Genomic DNA, 22,283 nt, shown 5'->3' with positions numbered 1-22,283 from the left:
GCTCAGTTTATAACCTGGTTTTCAATCCAGTTCTCAGGGACCACCTGGCAAGTCAGGTTTTCAGGATACAGAACAGAAGGGTGAGGAGAGAGCAGTGAGTGCAGCGTCTGCCCAGACCTCTAAGATCGACAGCTGGAAAGCTGCGCCCCTGACTCGCGGTGTATCGAGAGGAGCGCTAACTGACCGAGCGCATGCCCAGGACGAGGTAAGCGCCGACCAGCCAGATGTTCACCCGGGACGGTAGGAGAGGAGAGAGCGATGAACGTGGCATTCACCCACACCCTCGTGGTCAACAAATGAACAGTGGTGCCGTCGCTGCACACAGAGGAGAGTGCCGTCTGACCGAACACCCGTTCAGAATGGCAGGGAGAAGGAGAGAGCGGCGAGTGCAGCGTCTGCCCAAACCTCTAAGATCGATGGCTGGACAGTGGCGCCTCTGACTCGCGGCATATCGAGTGGCGCACCAACCGACCGAGCGCACGCCCAGGGTGACAGGGAGAGAAGACTCCAGGCGCAACAGTAGAGAAAGGGAAAATTGCGCTTTGGGACAGGGTGCGCTTTTGTTCACCATCCCATGAACAAGGACCAACAACGCAACCATCACACCTGATTATCTAATAGCCCAAAGCAAACCAACACCAAAATGAACACCGCCAAACTGCTGCTAATAATTTACTCCTTATCCCTAATTCACCACACACCCCTCTCACAGATACCAACAACATACCCACAATACACAAGCTCAACAGACTACCCAGATACAGTACATCTCACCAAAATAACAACAACAACCAAAACAATGGAATAACTACTATATGCGGACAAAATCAATACAAAGGAAAGAAAGAACACAACAAATCCATACCACAAGAGAATAGACAACTAACAAAAATCATCACAACTTCGAACCCAACTGACCCCTACCAAACAATTCAAGTGGGATACATAAACGCCAGATCAGTAGTCAACAAAACAAAAATAATAACAGACTGGATCACGGCAGACAACCTTGACCTACTATTCATCAGTGAAACCTGGATCCACGATCATAAGGACCCCATAATTCTAGATCTATGCCCCCCAGGCTACAAAATCACTCACTGGACAAGAAAAGAAAAAAAGAGGAGGAGGCATAGCACTAATCCATAGATCCCACTTCAACGTAACAACAATGGCCGAGTCCATAACACCCCAACTTGAAATCGCCTCAGTTAGAATCCACCATACAACCTTGCTCGACCACCTAAACGTTGTCTTGTTTTAAAGACCACCAGATAACTGGCATGAATGCCAGCCACCACACTTCATGGATTTCATTTCGAATACATGTATATCTAACTCCAATCTACTTATAATAGGGGACATAAACCTACACCTAGAAGACCCTAACTCAACCAATGCACGTGAATGCAAGGATTTCCTCCAACTATGGGACCTCAACTGGCCAAATATGCAAGCAACCCATGTCAAAGGACACACTCGACCTCATCACACACAAACTGTCCTCAGACTTAAACCTAATACTAACAGATACAAAATTGACAAACATACCATGGTCAGACCACCACAAATTAAACGTAGCCCTACAATGGCGAAAAAAAGGCTCATACCACAATCAAAAACGCATGACCTACGCCACGAGAGGCCAAACTGACCCTGTAACATTCTGGCAACAGATCTACAAGAACGAATGGACAGGACAAACAGACTCGAAACACTATCTCCTAGATTGGGACAACACATGCAGAAGCATGTTAGACAACATAGCACCACTACAAACAAGAACCTCACGAAGACACATCTCGATACCATGGTTTAACAAAGAACTGAAAAAACTAAAAACACAAGTTAGGAGGCTTGAACGAGCATGGAATAAAATAAAAGATGAATACACACTTAACGCATGGAAACAAATGCAAAGAAAATACAAATATGCAATAAGACAAACCAAAAGGTCATACTACAAAACCAAAGTAGGGCCAGACTACAAAGACACGAATAAACTTTTCCAACTCGTGAACAAACTACTAGATACCACACCGGTTACCACAACCAACACAGACACCCCATCAGCAGACAACCTTGCTAAATACTTCAATGAGAAAATTATAAAACTACGAATCACGTTACCACTTAATACCACTGACCATGAAAAATTCATTGACTGTCTGGACCAATCCCCAATGAATATCCAGCAGACCGAATCTGGACAAACTTCGCTTTACTTACTGATGAAACTGTCACCCAAGTGATCAACAGGTTCACCAAATCCCACTGCAAACTGGACATATGCCCCAACAACCTAATAAAATCTGCCCCTCAACACTTCATAACAGACTTTACGTCGCACCTAAACTACATGTTACAACACGGACTCTTCCCCAAGGATAAAGGAAACATACTACTCACCCCAATATCTAAAGATTCAAAGAAAAAAGCAAACGACATAACCAACTACCGCCCGGTAGCATCTATCCCTCTGGCAGTCAAACTAACGGGAAGTATGATAACCAAGCATCTTACCGACTACTTAAACAAATTCTCAATATTACATGAATCACAATCAGGATTTCGATCCAACCACAGCACCGAAACAGTACTAATCACTCTCCTAACCAAATTCAAACAAGCAATTGCAAAAGGCAATAGTGTACTTCTCCTACAATTTGACATGTCCAGCGCGTTTGACATGGTAAGCCATAAAATACTATTAAACATCCTAGAATACTTCGAGATTGGAGGAAGCGTACTTAGTTGGATCAAAGGCTTCCTAACCGCAAGAACATACCAAGTGATATCAAATTCAAATACATCATCACCATGGAAACCAGAATGCGGAGTACCCCAAGGATCACCGCTTTCACCGACCCTTTTCAAACAAATGATGACACCTCTAGCCAAATCGCTATCCAACCAAGGCCTTAATCACTACATCTACGCAGATCATGTCACGATCTACATCCCGTTCAAACATGATCTAACAGAAATCACAAATATCATGAATTCATGGGCGGATGTATTTCAATTAAAACTCAACGCAGAAAAAACACAATGTCTCATCCTCTCATCACAATATAACACGAACAAACCCACCATTATAAACACCCCAAACTACACCCTCCCTGTTTCAGATAGCCTGAAAATTCTCTGAGTCACAATTGGCCAAACCTGACACTAGAAAGCCATGCGAAAAATACAACAAAGAAAATGTTCCATTCAATGTGGAAACTCAAAAGAGTAAAACCTTTCTTCCCAAGGGATATATTCCGCAGCCTGGTACAATCAATTGTGTTAAGCCATCCAGATTACTGCAATGCAATCTATGCCAGATGCAAAGAACAAATCATTAAGAAACTCCAAACTGCCCAAAACACAGCAGCCAGACTTATATTTGGAAAAACGAAATGCGAAAGCGCCAAACCCCTAAGAGAAAAACTACACTGGCTCCCACTTAAAGAACGTATTGCGTTCAAAATTTGCACCCTGGTTCATAAAATCATTCACGGCGAGGCCCCAGTCTATATGTCGGACCTCATAGACTTACCAACCAGGAACACAAAAAGGTCAGCACGCATATTCCTGAATCTCCACTACCCCAGCTGCAAAGGACTAAAATATAAATTAACATATGCATCCAGCTTCTCCTACATAAGCACTATGGAATGCACTACCAAATGCCATAAAAACAATGCACGACCTAACTAACTTCCGAAAATCACTAAAAACCAACCTGTTCTATAAGGCATACCACGATGATCTATCCTAAACACTAGACAATGAAACAAACCAGAACTGGACAAAACCGAACTCTCTATACCTGACTGCTTCAGTTACTTTGTCACTTATGAACTTTAACGTAATACCACTCTATTTCTCATTCCAAACATGAATTCTCTACACTTGACTGCTTAATCTACTCTGTCACTTATGAACTTTAATGCAATACCTCTTTGTATTTCTCATTCCTGAAATGGCGATCACCATTACGGAATAATGTAAGCCACACTGAACCTGCAAATAGGTGAGAAAATGTGGGATACAAATGCAACAAATAATAATAATAATATGTATCAGAGTATTTGCAGGTGGTCCCTAGGGCTGGGTTGAAAACTATTGTTCTATATGGTCTTTATCTACTATCATTTTCCATGTTTCTCTATTTAATAAATTCACCAGCAATATAGTTCACTGAACCACTACAATGGGAGACCAGTTTAATGCACTAATGACTGGGAAACACTTCTCAGTTCTGTCACCAACACAAGACCTAGTATCAGTGCTGGCTGTTTCTTGGAGGCCCTCTCTCTAAGGGTTGTGGGACTGGATAATTGGAGGGCACAAGGGAATCAAACTTACAGGCTTTTTACCTCTAGATCACCAGTTCAAATACAGCTCAGGCTGGTAAAGACTTATAGGCATAAGTTAGAGGAGCTGGTGGTCCTGGCCCAGTTTCAGGGAGCAAATTCCTACAGATCTGTGAAAGCTGTAGCACATCTGCTCACCAATTTATAACTAGGAGCATGTAACGGCCAAACATTCCTGACCCAGCCTAGCTCGAGTCTTACAAGAGGACCAGAGAAACAAAGCACATAGCAGTGACAGGTAGAGGTAGGGAATCTCCTTTTAAACTAGGTCTGTGGCTAGATGCTCTGAAACTCCCAGATCGTATCATTCAGGTTTATGGCGGTAAATGCATTTGACCTTTAACATTTGCATTAATATAATGGACGCTGTTTTTTGCAGTTGGTTTTTCCAGCACTTGCTTTTTGAGACCATATTATGTCGCCTCATTTAGTGGCCTAGTGGTTATGGTGGTGGACTTTGGTCCTGGGGAACTGAGGACCTGAGTTCAATTCCCACTTCAGGCACAGGCAGCTCCTTGTGACTCTGGGCAAGTCACTTAACCCTCCACTGCCCCATGTAAGCCGCATTGAGCCTGCCGTGAGTGGAAAAGCGCAGGGTACAAATGTAACAAAAACAAATAAAATTTAGTGCAGTGGGTAGCTGTGTCTATTCCGTTTTTATTCTTGTGTAAGATCGTGATGTGCCTCACACTGTTTAATTTACTTTTAGACATTGTATTGGAAGAAATTGACCTGCTGGTTTTTTGCTCTGCTGTTCTTTGTTTTGCAGCGACTGAAGTGCGTGACCATTCTTCTTTATTATTTTCTATTATTCTTTATTATTTGTTTGTCTCCTCATGTATCATTCAATTATATAATTATTTTGAGACGTTTTAAACACTATTTATTTATTAATTTTAAGATGTTTTCAGAGTCCTATATATTATTTATCACATCATCCACAATCAAATTATTTATTTATTTTAAAATGCTCTTCAGCACCATTTAATTATCTATTTACTTTGAGACGTTTCTAGTGGCCAACATGTGTAGTAATATATTTTTTATGTTTATCGTCATGGTATCCTTTTTTTTTTACCCCTTTTTCCCTTTTCCAAATATCATGTTCATTTATTCAATTGACAATATGTTTTTTCTCTGTACATTATTTGTGGTTATATATATGTTTTAAATTTGTTTTAATATTGTTTGTTATTTTAGAGCCCCTGACGCAGCCCTTGTGGGCGAAACACAGTCTGTGTCGAGCAATCATTATTTTTCTAATAAAGTTTCAACTATACTACTGATTGATCTGCTCTTTTTTGCACATAGCAGTGACAGGTAGAGGTAGGAAATCTCCTTTTAAACTAGGTCTGTGGCTTGATGCTCTGCAACTCTCAGATCATATCATTCAGGTTTATGGACTATGATGATTATTATGTACTTTCTCTATAGACACAGTCCCGGCCTTACGCTGTCAGCCCTATTTGCAATATTTGAGTATGTAAATAAGAGATTAAAAACAAAGAGAGAGAGAGAGAGCTGGAAGGACCCTCAAGAGGTTCAAGTTAATTTCAGAAAAAGTTAAACTGAACTAACTAAACTGAACTAACTAAACTTCCACCTCTTACCACTGAAGTCAACTTGTCTCTCTAAATAACAAATTAAAAAAAGAGTTAAAGGATCTTTGTTCAGTCATGAGTGACCAGTAACACCTCCCCCCCACCACCCCCTTCTCCAGCAAAGATTCTGTCCTGGGACCTGTGTACATGTTTATATAAGTGTCTCTAATGGGTTATAGTTAAATTCAAGACATGTGTTGATAAAAGCAACCTTATGCATATATACTCTTCGTTTAATTTTGTAAGTGCGTATGGTGATGTGGTGAATGGTTCTCTTGATAATTAATGCTTTTTGATTAGTGATATATTTGTTATATTTATTGTCATATCCTATATAATAATTCTCACCTCCAACGTTCTAAAGTAGCTGCCTGTGTCCGTGGCTCCTGGAGTTGCTGAGCTAGGCTCCGTAGCCAGGCTGACGTCACTCATAGCTAATTCCCAGGCAGGGGGAGGAGTAGGGAAACACGCGGAGCAACTTGCTCCGTGTGTTTCCCTACTTCTCCCCCTGCCTGGGAATCAGCTGTGAGTGCGCCGCTCAAACACCCCCTCGGCGCATCACCCAAGCCCCCCCCCCCCCGGCACATCAAACACCCCCCCCCCCCCCCCCCCCCCCCCCGAAGCACATCAACCCTCTCGCCACCTGCAGCTGCCACTGGTAATGCTGTCCGGCCGCTGCTGCTTCTCCTGTTGAGCAGCAGCGGCCGCTACGAAGAGAAAAAAAAGCAATAAATGTTTTCAAACCTCAAACGCGGCACCGTAGACAGCCATCAGGCATTGGCTGTCAGCTTTGCAGCCGCTCCTCCTCTCGCCTCCATGTCACTGCCCCTGGAGTAAGACCCCAGAGGAGCGCAGTGACGTGAGAGGTGAGAGGAGGAGTGGCTGCAGAGGTTTGAAAACATTTATTGCTTTTTTTCTTTTCGTAGCGGCCGCTGCTGCTCAACAGGATAAGCAGCAGTGGCCGGACAGCGTTACCAGTGGCAGCTGGACATGGGTGGCTGGAGGGGGGGCAGGGGAGAGGAAGGTGGGGAGGGGGTGGGGGACCTCCGAGAGGGGGGCACACACTCATTCACTGTCTCTCACATACACTCTCTCTGACACACTCTCTATCACACTCTATCTCTGTCACACACACACAGACACTCTTGTCTCTCACACACTCTCTCTCTCTCATTGTCTCTCTGACACACATACTCCATCTCTCTCACACACACTCTCTCTCTCTCTCTCTCAAACATACACACTCCAAGGAAAACCTTGCTAGCGCCCGTTTCATTTCTGTCAGAAATGGGTCTTTTTTACTAGTTTATCAATATTATTTACATTTTTATATTATGAGGATTATTTATATTCATATTGTTGGCTTTTTTATTATGTATGATATATTATATTACTATAATTGTTTTTATATTATTTTATACTTATAATTGTATGTGTTTGTCTATTTGAGCCCCTGATGCAGCCCCTTTGGGCGAAACACGGCCTGTGTCAGGCATTTCTCTGGTATATGGTATCATTAATAAAATCTTTACATGTTATATTGATCTGCTGGTTTATTTTCCACGTTGGAGTTTACAGATCGTTTGCCTTGTTGTTTTTTGTAAAGCAATGTATGTCAGGACTTAACAACCATTAGACTGAGAATGTTCTACTTTCTAGCCTAAAACCTCCCTTGCTTTTAAGCCTCTTCCTTCTGACCTGTCCCCAGGAGTTCACCATCCTTTCTATCATCTTTACTGCAGTGAAATCTTGCTTCAGCTTTTTTTTCCCCTCAAGTCTAAAACAAACCAGTTCCCTCATCAGAAGGCTAAAACTTCTGACCCATCACTGATGTTTCCCCTCTCTGGAGTCTACCTGGAAATTTGTCTCTAATTCTGAGGCCCAAAATCCTGCCAAATGCTGAACAGGATAGGAGAATTCTCACAAGTAAATTAAGTAGCACAGCTCAAAACCACTGGTCAGTCACTCATCAGCAACCCAAATATCCGGTTTTCACATAGCAGCACTTATTTTAAAGCTTCCTTGCAATGACAAATTTTTGTTCCTAGGAAAGTGGGTTGTGCCCACCTCTTACAAGACTAAACATAGCAGCAACACATATTGCTTTAACTTGACCCCATCTAAGTAAAACAGAAACCCAAGAAGCAACACTTACATCTAGGACATATTCCTGCACCACCGCATGCAGAATGATTGCTATGAAGACGTAGAAAAGGACAGTGACCAAATCTTTGATCCCGTAATGATAGTAAACAGTCTCACCATCTATAAAAATTTAAAAAAATTAAATTAAAAAGAGTACATCATCATGCAGAGTGTTACAGAATATTAACGCCATAAACAAAAACTTCAAACTGTAGCTGAACTTTCAAGCAATATACAACTACAGACAACACTTTCAAGAGAATCTAGCTTTCTAAGGGCCCTTTTTACTAAGGTGGTTAGCGTTTTTAGCGTGTGAACGCTAGAGACACCCATATGGGTGTCTCTAGCATTAACACACGCTAATTTTTAGCATGAGCTAAAATCATTAGTGTGCCTATAGCGCGGCTTAGTAAACAGGGCCCTAAAAGAGTAAAGGCGAACGAATTACTTAAGTCATATGCCAAGCAGTCCTTTTATTAAGCTGAGTTATGCGCTTATGTATATCTAACAAAGCAAAAAATGGATTATCAAGGGACACACTATAGTGTCATGCAGTAGTTTTTGAATGTACTTGCACTAAATGCATGCTAAATATTTTTTTTTTTTTTGACAGGGCATGTCAGGGGTGGAGAGTAGGCATTCCTGCACTAACCAGTTAACATATCAACATTACTGCACATTAACTGGTTGGTATATGGATAATGCGGGAGCCCGTATTGCCTACAAAATAGGTGTTGGTAAGTGCTCCCATGGTAATATTTTTTTTTTTAATGGCCACATTGGTACATAACGATCTCAGCTGAAAACCATATAAATCCAAAACCAATAATTATAATAGGAGGAAAAAGAACTCAAATGTCCAACCCACCCTCCCCCCTTTTACAAAGCCACACAGCAATGCCGACACAGCCCACTCACTTTGAAAGGGTTGTGTCAGCATTACTGCACCAGCAGCCACTAGCGCAGCCTTGTAAAAGGGGGGCAATATTGGTCATTTTTAAATCTCATATACCATTATTGATGAGACTCCGTTATTATCATCGGTCTAAAAAAACTCCTCACAGTTTTTTTTAATCATACATGTGAACAAAATCAAAATTTCAAAAATCATATCCAAGGTCATCAAATCACGATTGTCATTCACAAATAAGCACAATTGCAATTTGATGACCTTGGATACAATTTTTAAAATTATTTTAATTTTGTGCACGATTAAAAAAACCGTGAAGTTTTTTAGGCCAATGATAATAATGGAGCCTCATCAATAATAGAATATGAGATTTAAAAATTACCAATATTTAAATCGCACCAAACAAATCTGATTGAATTCTTTGATTGGGTGACCAAAGAATTGGATTGAGGACGTGCGCTAGATGTAATCTACTTAGGGCCCTGTTTACTAAGCCACGCTGTGGGCGTGCAAACTTTTATTGCGTGCTAAAAATTAGAACACGCTAATGCTAGATACCTGTAGGAATATAATGGATGTTTCTATCGTTAGCGCACGCTAAAAGGTTTGTGTGCCTACAGCGCGGCTTAGTAAACAGGGCCCTTAGATTTCAGCAAAGCCTTTGACAAGGTTCCTCATAGGAGGCTCTTGAATAAACTTAACAGGCTGAAGTTAGGACACAAGCAGGTTTATTTTTGAAAGAGAAGGGCGCCCATCTTTCCACACAAATCGAGAGATGGGCGTCCTTTCAGGGTCGCCCAAATTGGCATAATCGAAAGCCGATTTTGGGCGTCCCCAACTGCTTCTCGTCACGGGGACGACAAAAGTTCCCGGGGCCATGTCGGGGGCGTAGCAAAGGCGGGACTGGGGCGTGCCTAACAGATTGGCGTCCTCGAGCAATAATGGAAAAAAGAAGGGTGTCCCTGAGGAGCACTTGGGCGACTTTACTTGGTCCATTTTTTCTTACGACCAAGCCTCAAAAAGGTGTCCGAACTGACCAGATGACCACCAGAGGGAATCGGGGATGACCTCCCCTGACTCCCCCAGTGGTCGCTAACCCCCTCCCACCCTGGAAAAAACAACTTTAAAAACTTTTTTTGCCAGCCTGAAATGTCATACTCAGGTCCATCGCAGCAGTATGCAGGTCCCTGGGGGGAGGGGAGGTATGTGTGTGTCAGCGGAGGCATAGCGAAGGCTGGACGTCCTTCTTTCAAACATTTTGGACGTCCTGAACTGCCGTCGCAGGGACAGAGGCATATCGAAGGACGTCCTTCACCCATACTCTAAAAAAAAAAAAAAAAAAAAAAGACGTCCCTGACGAGCACTTGGACTTGTGTTTTTCTAAGGTTGTAGATGGCTATTATACACGCAGCTTGTCTGAATGTATGAAGCCGTCTTTGGCATGCACAGAGTAGCCATGCATAATGCTTGGCTGCTCTGCACTGGCTTCCCCTCCTTAGGAAGGAAATCATGTGCAAATGAGCTAACAGCAAGCAGCTCATTTGCATGCAATTTCCTTCATGCATGCCCGTTCCTTTCCGAATCGCTAAGGGATCGGTAAGGGAAGGGCTTTTTCCATTCAGTTACTGCATCTGGCTGAAGGTAAGGAAGTTATGTACTTGGGAGCAATTTAAGTCCACTGCAGTGCCCCCTAGGGTGCCCGGTTGGTGTCCTGGCATGTCAGGGGGACCAGTGCACTACGAATGTTGGCTCCTCCCACGACCAAATGGCTTGGATTTGGTCGTTTCTGAGATGGGCGTCCTCATTATCACCGAAAATCAGGGATGACCACCTCTAAGGTCGACCTAAATGTTGAGATTTGGGCATCCCTGATCATATTATTGAAACGAAAGATGGTAAAATTATGTATCATATCTGATAATTTTCTTTCCATTAATCATCATGCCGATCAATCCATAGACTGGTGGGTTGTGTCCATCTACCAGCAGGTGGAGATAGAGAGCAATCCTTCTGCCTCCCTATATGTGATCATGTGCTGCCGGAAACTCCTCAGTATGTCGATATCAAAGCTCCATCCGCAGGACTCAGCACTTAGAGAATTACACCCACAAAGGGACACTCTGCCCAGCTCACCACCGCCGAAACGGGGGAGGGGAATCCGTCCAGCTCATCCCCGCGGAGCGGGGGAGGGACACTACACCCGCCGATGCGGGGAGATCTGGCTTATCCTGCAACCGCGGGAGGAGCTGACTGACCCTAACACCGCCGAAGCGGGAGGGGTACAAAGCTGCCCTACAGCCGCACGAAGCAGGAGGGAGCGCCGGCAGAATTTAGGTCTCAATCCAGCCCCGTAAAACGGAGGGGAGAGGAATGCAGCAGCTCACTGTAACACAAAATCGTCTCAACTCCTGAAGAATCCAATGGAAAAGACTTGAACACGAAGTCCTCCTGAACAGGAACTGAAGACTAAACTTGAACCTGAAATGCAACCAGAATATAAACAGTACCGATATCTGGGAGGGGCTATGGATTGATCGGCTATGATTAATGGAAAGAAAATTATCAGGTATGATACATAATTTTACCTTCCATATCATCATGCCGATCAATCCAAGACTGGTGGGATGTACCGAAGCAGTACTCACCCAGGGCGGGACATAGAAATCCATGACCGCAACACTGAAGCTCCAAACCAGGCCTCCGCCCGAGCAGCCACAGTCAAGCAGTAATGTCTGGAGAAGGTATGAGCCGATGCCCAAGTTGCCGCCTTGCAAATCTCTTCCAAGGAGACGGACCCGGCCTCTACCATTGAGGCCGCCTGTGCTCTAGTGGAGTGAGCCTTCAGCTGGATAGGTGGCACCTTCCCCGCGGCCACATAAGCCGCTGCAATGGTTTCCTTGACCCATCGTGCCATTGTAGGCTTGGCAGCCGGCAGACCCTTACGAGGACCTACGAACAGCACAAACAGATGATCCGACTTCCGGAAATCATTGGTCACTTCCAAGTATCTGATGATGACTCGTCTCACATCTAGATATTTGAGAGCAGAGTACTCCTCTGGGTAGTCCTCCCTACGAAAGGAGGGTAGACAGAGCTGCTGATTCACATGGAAGCGAGAAACAATCTTGGGCAGGAAGGAAGGCACTGTGCGAATAGACACTCCTGCCTCAGTGAACTGCAGAAAGTGCTCCCAACATGATAGCGCCTGGAGCTCGGAAACTCTTCTGGCTGAAGTGATAGCCACCAAAAAGACTGCTTTCAACGTCAGGTCCTTCAGAGATGCCCTCAACAAGGGTTCACAAGGCGGCTTCTGCAAGGCTCTCAGCACCAGATTGAGATTCCATGCAGGTACCACTGAGTGCAGAGGAGGGCGCAGGTGATTAACTCCCTTGAGAAAGCGTACCACATCTGGCTGAAAGGCCAGGGAAGCACCCTTCAGGTGACCCCTGAAGCAAGCAAGAGCCGCCACCTGGACCTTAAGGGAACTGAGCGACAGGCCTTTTTCCAGACCTTCTTGCAGGAACGCCAATACTGAAGAAATTGGAGCAGTGAAGGGAAAAAGTGAGCCTGCCTTACACCACGATGCAAAAGTACGCCAAACCCCGGCGTAAGCAGTAGAAGTAGAGCGCTTCCTCGCTCTCAGCATAGTGGCGATGACCTTGTCTGAGAAGCCCTTCTTCCTCAGACGCTGCCGCTCAATGGTCAGGCCGAAAGACCAAAGGGGGAGGGATTCTCCATTACCACGGGACCCTGATGCAACAGGCCCCGCTCCGCTGGCAGCTGCAGAGAGCCGTCCACTGAGAGCCTGATCAAGTCCGCATACCAGGGACGCCTGGGCCAATCCAGACTCACCAGGATTATCAGGCCCGGATGCTTTGCCACCCGGCCCAGCACCCTGCCCAACATGGGCCAAGGCGGGAACACATAGAGAAGCTCCTGTGTCGGCCACTGTTGGAGAAGAGCATCTACTCCCAGAGATCAAGGGTCCCGTCCTCTGCTGAAAAAGCGCGGCACTTGGCAATTGGCTGATGACGCCATCAGATCTAGGCTCGGCTGGCCCCAGCGCTTCGTGATGTCCAAGAAGGCCTGAGCAGTATTCATGACTGCCACAATGTGGGCCGCCGACAGCTGTTCCAGGTTCGCTTCCGCCCACAGGCATAGCTTCATGGCCTCCTTGGCTAGAGGGGCACTCATGGTACCTCCCTGGCGATTGACATAGGCCACAGTCGTGGCATCGTCCGACCGGACCCCTACTGGCTTCAGCGCCAGGACCGGGAGAAACTCCAAAGGCGCCAACCGAATGGCTCTGAGTTCCAGGAGATTGATAGACCACTTTGCCTCTGCAGGGGGCCAGAGCCCCTGCGCTGTCCTTCCCAAGTAGTGGGCTCCCCAGCCCGTCAAAGAGGCGTCCGACGTGACAACAACCCACTCCGGGGTCATAAGAGGCATTCCTGCGGACAGCTTGTCTGGCCTCAGGCACCAGCTCAGCACCTTGTGCACCGCCGGATCCAAAGGAAGGCGCACAGTGTAATCCTCCGAAGCTGGAGTCCATCGCTGCAGCAGAGAGAGCTGTATAGGTCTCATATGGGCCCTGGCCCAGGGCACTACTTCCATCGTGGCCGTCATAGAGCCCCACAGCTGCACATAGTCCCAAGCCCGAAGAGGAGAGGCTGCTAGGAACTGGTCCACCTGAGCCTGAAGCTTGACAATTTGATTGTCTGGCAGGAACACTCTGCCCACTTGGGAGTCGAATCGAACTCCCAGATACTCCAGGGACTGAGTCGGGCGCAGCTGGCTTTTCTCCCAGTTGAAGATCCACCCCAGGGAGCTCAAAAGAGCAAACACCCGGTCTGAAGCTCTGCCGCACTCTGCATAAGAGGGGGCTCGGATCAACCAGTCGTCCAGATAAGGATGGACTTGTACTCCTTTCTTGCGAAGGAAGGCCACGATGACCACCATTACTTTGGAGAAGGTCCGCGGAGCAGTAGCCAACCCGAACGGGAGGGCTCTGAACTGGAAGTGTCGGCTCAGAACTGCAAAACGCAGAAAGCGTTGATGAGGAGGCCAGATGGGAATATGCAAGTAAGCTTCCTTGATGTCCAAGGATGCCAGGAACTCCCCTGCCTGCACTGCCGCTATAACAGAGCGGAGAGTCTCCATCCGGAAGTGCCGAACTTACAAGGCCCGATTGACCCCTTTGAGGTCGAGGATAGGCCGGACAGAGCCTCCTTTCTTTGGTACCTCAAAGTAAATGGAGTAACGTCCCTTGCCAAGCTGATCTTCTGGCACCAGAACGACCGCACCCAGGCGGATCAGATTGTCCAAAGGCTGCTGCACTGCCACAGCTTTGACCGGAGACTTGCAGGGAGAGTGCACAAACCCGTCTCTTAAGGGTCGGCAGAACTCTAGCTTGTAGCCGTCTCTGATGACTTCCAGCACCCAAGCGACTGAAGTTACCCTGGTCCACTCGCCCAGAAACGAGGATAGGCGTCCTCCAATCTGCTCTGGGCCATGGACCAGCGCCCCGTCATTGGGTACGAGACCCTGGGGGAGGACCGGAGGAGGCACCTCCGGGACGGCGGTCTCCGCGAAAGGAATGCTGCTTGGGGGAGAAGTTCCTTATGAAGGAAAAGGGGGCAGAGGAGCCTGACTTGCCCGGGTGATACCGACGGGCTTCCTGAAACCGTCCTTTGGAGGAACCGGGGCGGGCGCGCCTGGCCTGAGCCCTGACCTCCGGTAACCTCTTGCCCTTAGACGTGCCGAGATCGGTCACAATCTTGTCCAGCTCGACCCCAAAGAGCAGCTTGCCTTTAAAAGGCAACTTAGCCAGGCGAGACTTAGAGGAGTGGTCAACAGACCAATGCTTTAGCCAAAGCCACCGCCGTGCAGAGACTGTCTGAGCCATACCTTTAGCCCAGGCTCTCAAGACATCATGCAGCAAGTCTGCCAAGGAGGCCAAGCCAGATTCCAGGGCTGGCCAATCAGCCCTCAAGGAAGGATCCGAGGGGGAAGCCCGCTGCACCAGTGTCAGGCACGCCCTGGCCACATAGGAGCCGCAAATTGAGGCCTGCAAACTTAAAGCAGCCGCGTCGAAGGACGACTTTAAAGCCGCTTCCAATCTCCTGTCTTGGGCGTCCTTTAGGGCCGTGCCACCTTCCACCGGCAACACCGTTTTCTTAGTCACCGCAGTGATTAAAGAATCCACGGTAGGCCCAAGAAAGGCCTCCCGTTCACCTTCAGGCAGAGGATAGAGGCGGGACAAAGCCCTAGCCACTTTAAGGCTCGCCTCTGGGAAATCCCAATGAGCCGAAATCAAGGTTCTAGGCGGGTGCTTCGTCCCCAGCATAATGGCAGAGCCAACAGAGGCTGAGGGAGAGACGTCCTCCGGAGAGGAAATCTTCAAAATGCTCATGGCCTGCACTAACAGGTTGGGCAAATCCTCTGCGTGAAAGATCTGTGCTGCAGAGGGGTCATCCGCTCCATCCGAGCGGGAATCCGTCTCCTCCAAGGAATCCCCAAAGGACCGTTGGGAGAACTCAGATACGCTGCCCTAATCTACATCTGAGGAGACAGAGTCCTCTAGGGCCTGGAAGTCCACCCGAGGACGTTTGCTTCCGGAGGCCTCAACCCCTTGATCAGAGGGGGGAGCCGGGGCAGTGTTTAGCATAAGAAAAAGCCTGATGCAGCAGCAAAATGAACTCAGGGGAGAACCCCCTAGACTGTGCACTTCTGCCGCCTGGGCCACAGCCCTAGACGCACCCTCAACCGGCGCTCGCAAGAGCGGGGGGGGGGGGGGGGGGGGGGGGGGGGGGGGGAAACATGCTGCGCATCCAAAATGGCGTCCGGCGCAAAACTCTGAGAAAGAGCCGCGCGGAAAGAACGGCGCTTAACTTTCGCCGCTTTCTTGCCGTCGCCCGAATCAAGGGCGACCATAGCATTAACGTCTCCCACCTCGAGAGCGGCCCAAGAAGAAGCCATCCGAGCAGAGTGGCCGGCCAAAATGGGGGGGGGGGGGGGGGGGGGGGGCGAGCAGCGGGGGATGGGCGCTTATGGTGGGAAAAACCCGCCGCACCAGAGGAAGAACCGGGACACTGACCGGACTCCAAACTGACGCCCAAACAAAAGGCGAGTCAGGCTTTGAAACCCCCGCATCCCCGCTAGATGCACACACGCAGTCCGGGGAGCGAATCTTTGCACCCTCGCCCTCCGACGCCATAAGCCACGTGGAGACCGAACGGGGAACCACCTGCCCGCTATAAAAGGTAGAATTACCTGCTTCTCGCTCCGAGCTGTTATAAACGTTGAAATAAACGCTCTTAAAGGACGTTCAAATTTTTTTTTTTTTAACGGAGCCAGCGGGAGGGGGGAGAAAAGGAGGGACCTGGCACCACCAGGTTTGCACTTGCTCAAGAAGAGCCCTCAACCCCAGAAAACTCAACAAAACCTAAGAATTAGGCTTGGAGACCTAGCCAGAGCTGCTGCTGTGTGTGACCACCACCTGCTGAGATAGAAAACATACTGAGGAGTTTCCGGCAGCACATGACCACATATAGGGAGGCAAAAGGATTGCTCTCTATCTCCACCTGCTGGTAGATGGACACAACCCACCAGTCTATGGATTGATCGGCATGATGATATGGAATATGGGTTTCCCCGCCCCTTGCTGGAGCCGTCCTGTGAGGGCGTCCCTTTCTATTATGCCCCTCAAAGTGGTGAACTCGATTAGGAACTGGTTGATAGGCAGACGACAGAGGGTGGTGGTTAATGGAATTCACTTGGAGGAAGCAAAGGTGAGCACTGAAGTGGCTCAAGGATCGGTGCTGGAGCCGACTCTGTTCAATACATTTGTGAGCAACACTGCCGAAGGTTTAGAAAGTAAGGTCTGCCTTTTTGTGGACGATACCAAGATTTGTAACAGTGTGGACACTCTGGAGGGAGTGGAAAACATGAAAAAGGATCTGCAGAATTTAGAAGAATGGTCTAAAGTTTGGCAATTAAAATGCAATGCTAAAAAGTGCAAAGTGATGCATATAGGGAGTAGAAATCCAAGGGACACGTATATGCTAGGCAGTATGAGGCTAATATGCACAGACAGGGAGAAGGATCTTGGGGTGAATGTATCTGAGGATCTGAAGGCGAGGAAACAGTATGACAAGGTGGTGGCCATAGCCAGAAGGATGCTAGTGGATGGTGAGGCTCCACCTGCAGTATTGTGTTCAGATTTTGAAGCTGTATCTTTTTTTTTTTTCAGTTTAAATATTTTATTGTGATTTTAACACCTTCAATTCACACAATATTAGCAAACAACTTAATCACTACAAGTCTCACATCAACTGACATACATTATCCAACCACGTTTACAGCTTTTTCCCCCTTGTTTGTTTTTGTGTTCACACCCACTAAATCTATGCATATTGGAAATACGTAGTTTACACTCAAACTATTCATCAATATTTCTCTCTTCAATTGTCACTCTGCAATAAAAACATCATATTATCCCGGTCCAACGCTCCCCTCTCTCCAACTCCCCAATCCCAAATAACCACAATACTTGGGAATTCTCAAGCCTTTGGAACTAACTCCCTCCCCCCCACCCCCTTCTCACCTCCCCCTCCCCTGAACCCCCCCCCAATAATCCCAAAGCTCAACCGTCTTAAAGACGTGTGAGACATTGTTGAAATTGATTCCACCCCCTTTACACCTTAGTGTGCCCTCTCTACGATATGCCGTAAGGCGTTCCATAGTTAACTGTCCCACTTTGCCTTTCCAATCCCCCAATGTTGGGGGGGGGGGGGATCTACAGATTTCCAGTACTGCGCTATGAGGCATTTAGCTGCTGCCAACCCCCATCTCATCCATTTGCTCTGCTCCCAAGAGTCCCTCTCATTATGCATACCCAGAAGACACACCGAGGGACTGCAACACCAAAGATGCACCCATCACTTTCACCAAGGCTTTCATAACCTGCTGCCAAAAAGGAACTCTTAGGACAAGTCCACCATATATGTAAAAATGTACCCGACTGCCCCCCACACCTCCAACATGCTTCTGATGTACCCGGGTACATCCGCCCCAATCTCACAGGTGTGTAATACCATCGAGTGAGTACCTTATATGCATTTTCCTGCACCAAAACACATACAGAAGCCTTTTGGACCTCCCCACAAATTTTTTCCCATTCTGGATCAGTAAAGCTACAATGGAGATCCTGCTCTCATGCCCCCTGGAACCCAAATAGTTGGGGATTCCATCCCCGAAAAAATTTATACATCACCAAAATGGGTCTGGGCACCTTTTTCAACATCATCCACAAATTTTCCAGGCTTTCCATCTCTTGAGGTGCCTCCCTCCTCCATCCCAAAGCCCCCACAAAATGTTGTACTTGTATGTAGGAGAAAACATCTCCTGCAGGCAGGGCATACATACAAAGTCTCGAAACTCTTCATCCTACCCCCATGCAGCACATCCCTAAAACTCGATAAGAATCAAACCATTCCTCCCCCAAAAAACTTTCCGCAATCTGGTACAATCCATAGTACTCACCCACGCCGACTATTGCAACAGTATCTTCATTGGTGGCAAAGCCCAAATCCTGAAAAAACTTCAAACCGCCCAAAACACAGCAGCCAGACTCATTTTTGGTAAATCACGATTTGAAAGGGCAACACCACTCCATGAAAAACTCCACTGGCTCCCTATCAAAGAACGAATAAATTTCAAAGTCCACACCTTGATCCACAAGATCCTCTACGGAGAAGCTCCAGGTTACATGACCAGTCTGATCGATCTTCCAACCAGGAACGGGTCCAGATCTTCTCGAACTTATCTCAACCTTCACCTTCCCAATTGCAAAGGTCTCAAATACAAAACCTACTACGCATCCAACTTCTCCGTTATAGGCAGCCAACTGTGGAACGCAATACCAAGACACATCCGAAAAACCAAAGAACACCTACCCTTCCGAAAGCTACTGAAAACATACCTCTTCAAACAAACCTATCCAAATGACCCAAATTAATTCACGAACCTAACCCACACCACTAACACTACCCTCACCTCTATCCCTCCCCCCACATCTCTTCCTCTTATCCTACTCCATACAGTTGTGTTATCTCTGTGATACTGTACCATACATTGTAAGCCGCACTGAACCTGCTATCAAGCGGGAAACAGCGGGGTATAAATACTACAAATAAATAAATAAATAACCTGCTCCTACCTCCCAAATGTTGCTTTTGCTCTTCCCACCCCAAATTTAGGTTCCTATCGCAAGGACGCAAAAGAGGACACCCTATCCCTCTGTCCCCATCTCCTTCACACTTCCCCCCACAACCCTATTAAATGCCTTATGTATGGATAATGTATTCCCATCAGCACCTGTTTTGTTCCCTCAGTTGTCCACAGAAACGAGCTCAATGCTCGATTTGGGCAATATGACTGCTCCACCTGGCTTGCTGGCTTGAGTTTCCCCCTCTCCCAGTCCAATATCATTCTCAGCTGAGCTGCCATATAGTACCACTCGATATTAGGTACTGCTTCCCCCCCCCCCCCCCCGTTCCGGCGCCCCCCATAATTCCCGTCTGGCCAATTGAGGGTGTCTGCCACCCCAAATTAACATGTGGCTCTGAAGCTGTTTAAGTATCTGCCTCGGGACTGTCACCAGCAAGGACTGGAACAAAAACAACAACCTAGGCAGCACATTCATCTTCACCACTGCCACGCGTCCTCACCAAGATAACCACAAATCCTTCCACCTAGATAACGCCACCCTACTACTACTACTACTTAACATTTATAAAGCGCTACCAGAGTTATGCAGCGCTGTACAATTTAACACAGAGGACAGTCCCTGCTCGAAGGAGCTTACAATCTAAAGGACAAAAAAGTGCAGTCAATCAAATTGGGGCAGTCTAGATTTCCTGAATAGATGAATAATGGTTAGGTGCCACCCTAATTTGATCCACTATTTTCCCATAATTCAGACCATGCACTCTACCCAAATCCCTGGGTATCTGAATCCCCAAGTATCAGATGCTATTCTTTGCCCATTTAAAAGCAAACTTGGCTCTCAAGCTGTGTTCCCCCTCCATGAGTCAAAGAGACCCCCAGCAACTCTCTCAAGCCTACATATTTTTCAAATTCCAGAAGGATCTTCAATATCGTAGGCAGCATCGCCCCGGATCCACCACGTACAGTAATACATCGTCAGCAAACAAAGCAATCTGATGCTCCCCCTCCCCCACCTTTGTACCCCATAAATCTGGATGGAGACGCATCAATTCAGCTAGAGGCTCAATATATATCGCAAATAGCAGTGGTGACAAAGGGCACCCCTGTCTAGTTCCTCTACAAATGGGGAAGGAGGTGTAACTTCCATTAATATTAAGGCAGGCCCTCGGGTCCCTATATAAGGCTGCCAACCAGGTGCTAAAATTTTCTCCCACCCCCATCCGGTTCAGCACGTCCCTCAAAAATCCCCAGTTTACCCGGTCAAAGGCCTTTTCTGTATCTTTGGCCAGCATGACTGTACCAGTTACTGTTCTTTGCGCTTCCCAGATCAAGTGGAGGGTGCGCCTTATATTGTCCCCTACCTGTCTCCCAGGCACAAACCCCTTTGGTAGAACCCTTCCCAGCCTATCAGCCAAAATTTGGGCCATTATCTTTGCATCTATATTCAACAAAGAAATAGGCTTGTAAGAGCCACACACCGCTGAGTCCTTCCCCGGTTTAGGCAAGACAGTCACTTTTGCCTCTAACATAGATTTGGGAAACTCATTACCTTCTAGCACACCATTCCCCACCCGAACCAAAAGGTCCCCTAGTTCACCCACAAAACATTTATAAAACTGCGCTGAATACCCATCCAGCCCGGGAGCCTTCCCATTTGGAAGCCTCTTAATCACCCCTGCACTTCACCCAACCTAATGGGTTCCCCAAGCTGCGCTCTTTCTTATTCACTTATTCGTTGTAATTGCACCTGATCTAAATATCTACCTATGGCCACCTCTGTTTCCTCCTCTGGGGCCTTATGCAAATCTTGATAATACTTCATAAAGCAGCTTGCTATCTCAGAATCAGCATAATGCCATCCTCCCCTGTCGTCCCTCATCTTTTAGATAAGTGATTTAACTCTTCTGGCCCTTAAATACCTTGCTAGCATTGCACTGGATTTATTAGCGAACTCAAAGTATTGCTGTTGAAGCTTAGTTCTCATAAAGTCCACTTCCATCATCTGCAACTGATATAAATCCCCCCTAACTTTTTTAAGTTCCTCCCATAACTGCAATGAGGGGTTTCGTTTGTGCAATTTTTCCAAGTACACCAAATGCATGCGAAGGTCCAAGGAACGCTGTCCCCTTTCCTTCTTTTTGCGTGACCCCCACTTTATCAGCGTTCCCCGCACCACCGCCTTCAGTGCATCCCACAGTACTGCTTCTGTTACCTCATCATTATCATTAAAACGACAAAACTCGTGAACAGTCAACTTGATCTCTTCCTCCACTTTCTTGTCCCCCAATAGGGAATCATTCAGCTTCCACCTACTCCTCCGCTCCCCTTGACCCAGACCCTTGAGCCTGATCCACACTGGAGCATGGTCCGAAATTTGAATGGCTTCTATCTCAGCCTCCCCCACCATATGCCAGCTATTTCGATGCACCCACAACCCATCCAAGCGGGTGTATGATTGTGCTGTATGGGAGCAGAAGGTGTAATTCCACTGCACTCCATGCAACAACCTCCAAGAATCCACTACTACCAGTTCTTTCATAAACTGTAACAATGCCTTCCTCCCGGGCCCATCCTGGTGTCCCTTTCCCCCAGAGTGATCTAACCGTGCATCCGGGGCAACATTAAAGTCCCCTCCTACCACCACTTGCCCTCCAACAAAACCCTGAAGCTCTTCCTTTAATGTCTGGGAAAAAACCCCTTTGACCCACATTTGGGGCATAAATATTAATCAGTGTCAGCTCCTTGCCCTGCATCAACCCTCTAATGGTCACACAGCGACCGCTAGAATCCCGAAACTCCTGTGTAATTACCAACCCACAGTCCTGTCTTATCGAAATGGCCACACCCTCATCCTTTTGGGTCCTCTTCCCTGGTGGACCTCAACATCCCGAAAAGGCCTACGACGAAACATATGCGTGTCTCTTGGTCTCAAATGCGTTTCCTGCAATAACGTCACATCCCACTTCAATCTACTCAGTTCCTTAAAGATTCTACTCCGCTTCCCTTGATTATTGAGCCTATTTACATTCCAAG

The 22,283-nt window shown here is 47.0% G+C and overlaps 1 protein-coding gene across 2 annotated transcripts in view; it reads right to left on the bottom strand.

Moving 5' to 3' along the window:
* The window catches only part of TRAM2 (translocation associated membrane protein 2), a 151,893-nt gene that overhangs the window by 80,760 nt on the left and 48,850 nt on the right, over window positions 1–22,283 (bottom strand). For both annotated transcript variants that reach the window (XM_030195573.1, XM_030195574.1), the window contains exon 3: window positions 8,121–8,230. In XM_030195573.1, coding sequence (XP_030051433.1) covers window positions 8,121–8,230 — 110 coding nt within the window. The remainder of the gene's footprint in view (window positions 1–8,120; window positions 8,231–22,283) is intronic.

The sequence above is a fragment of the Microcaecilia unicolor genome, chromosome 3, assembly GCF_901765095.1.
Source record: "Microcaecilia unicolor chromosome 3, aMicUni1.1, whole genome shotgun sequence".
Lineage (NCBI taxonomy): Eukaryota > Metazoa > Chordata > Amphibia > Gymnophiona > Siphonopidae > Microcaecilia > Microcaecilia unicolor.
The sequence above is the reverse complement of the archived record's forward strand: the minus strand, read 5'-3'. Positions and strand labels throughout refer to the sequence as shown.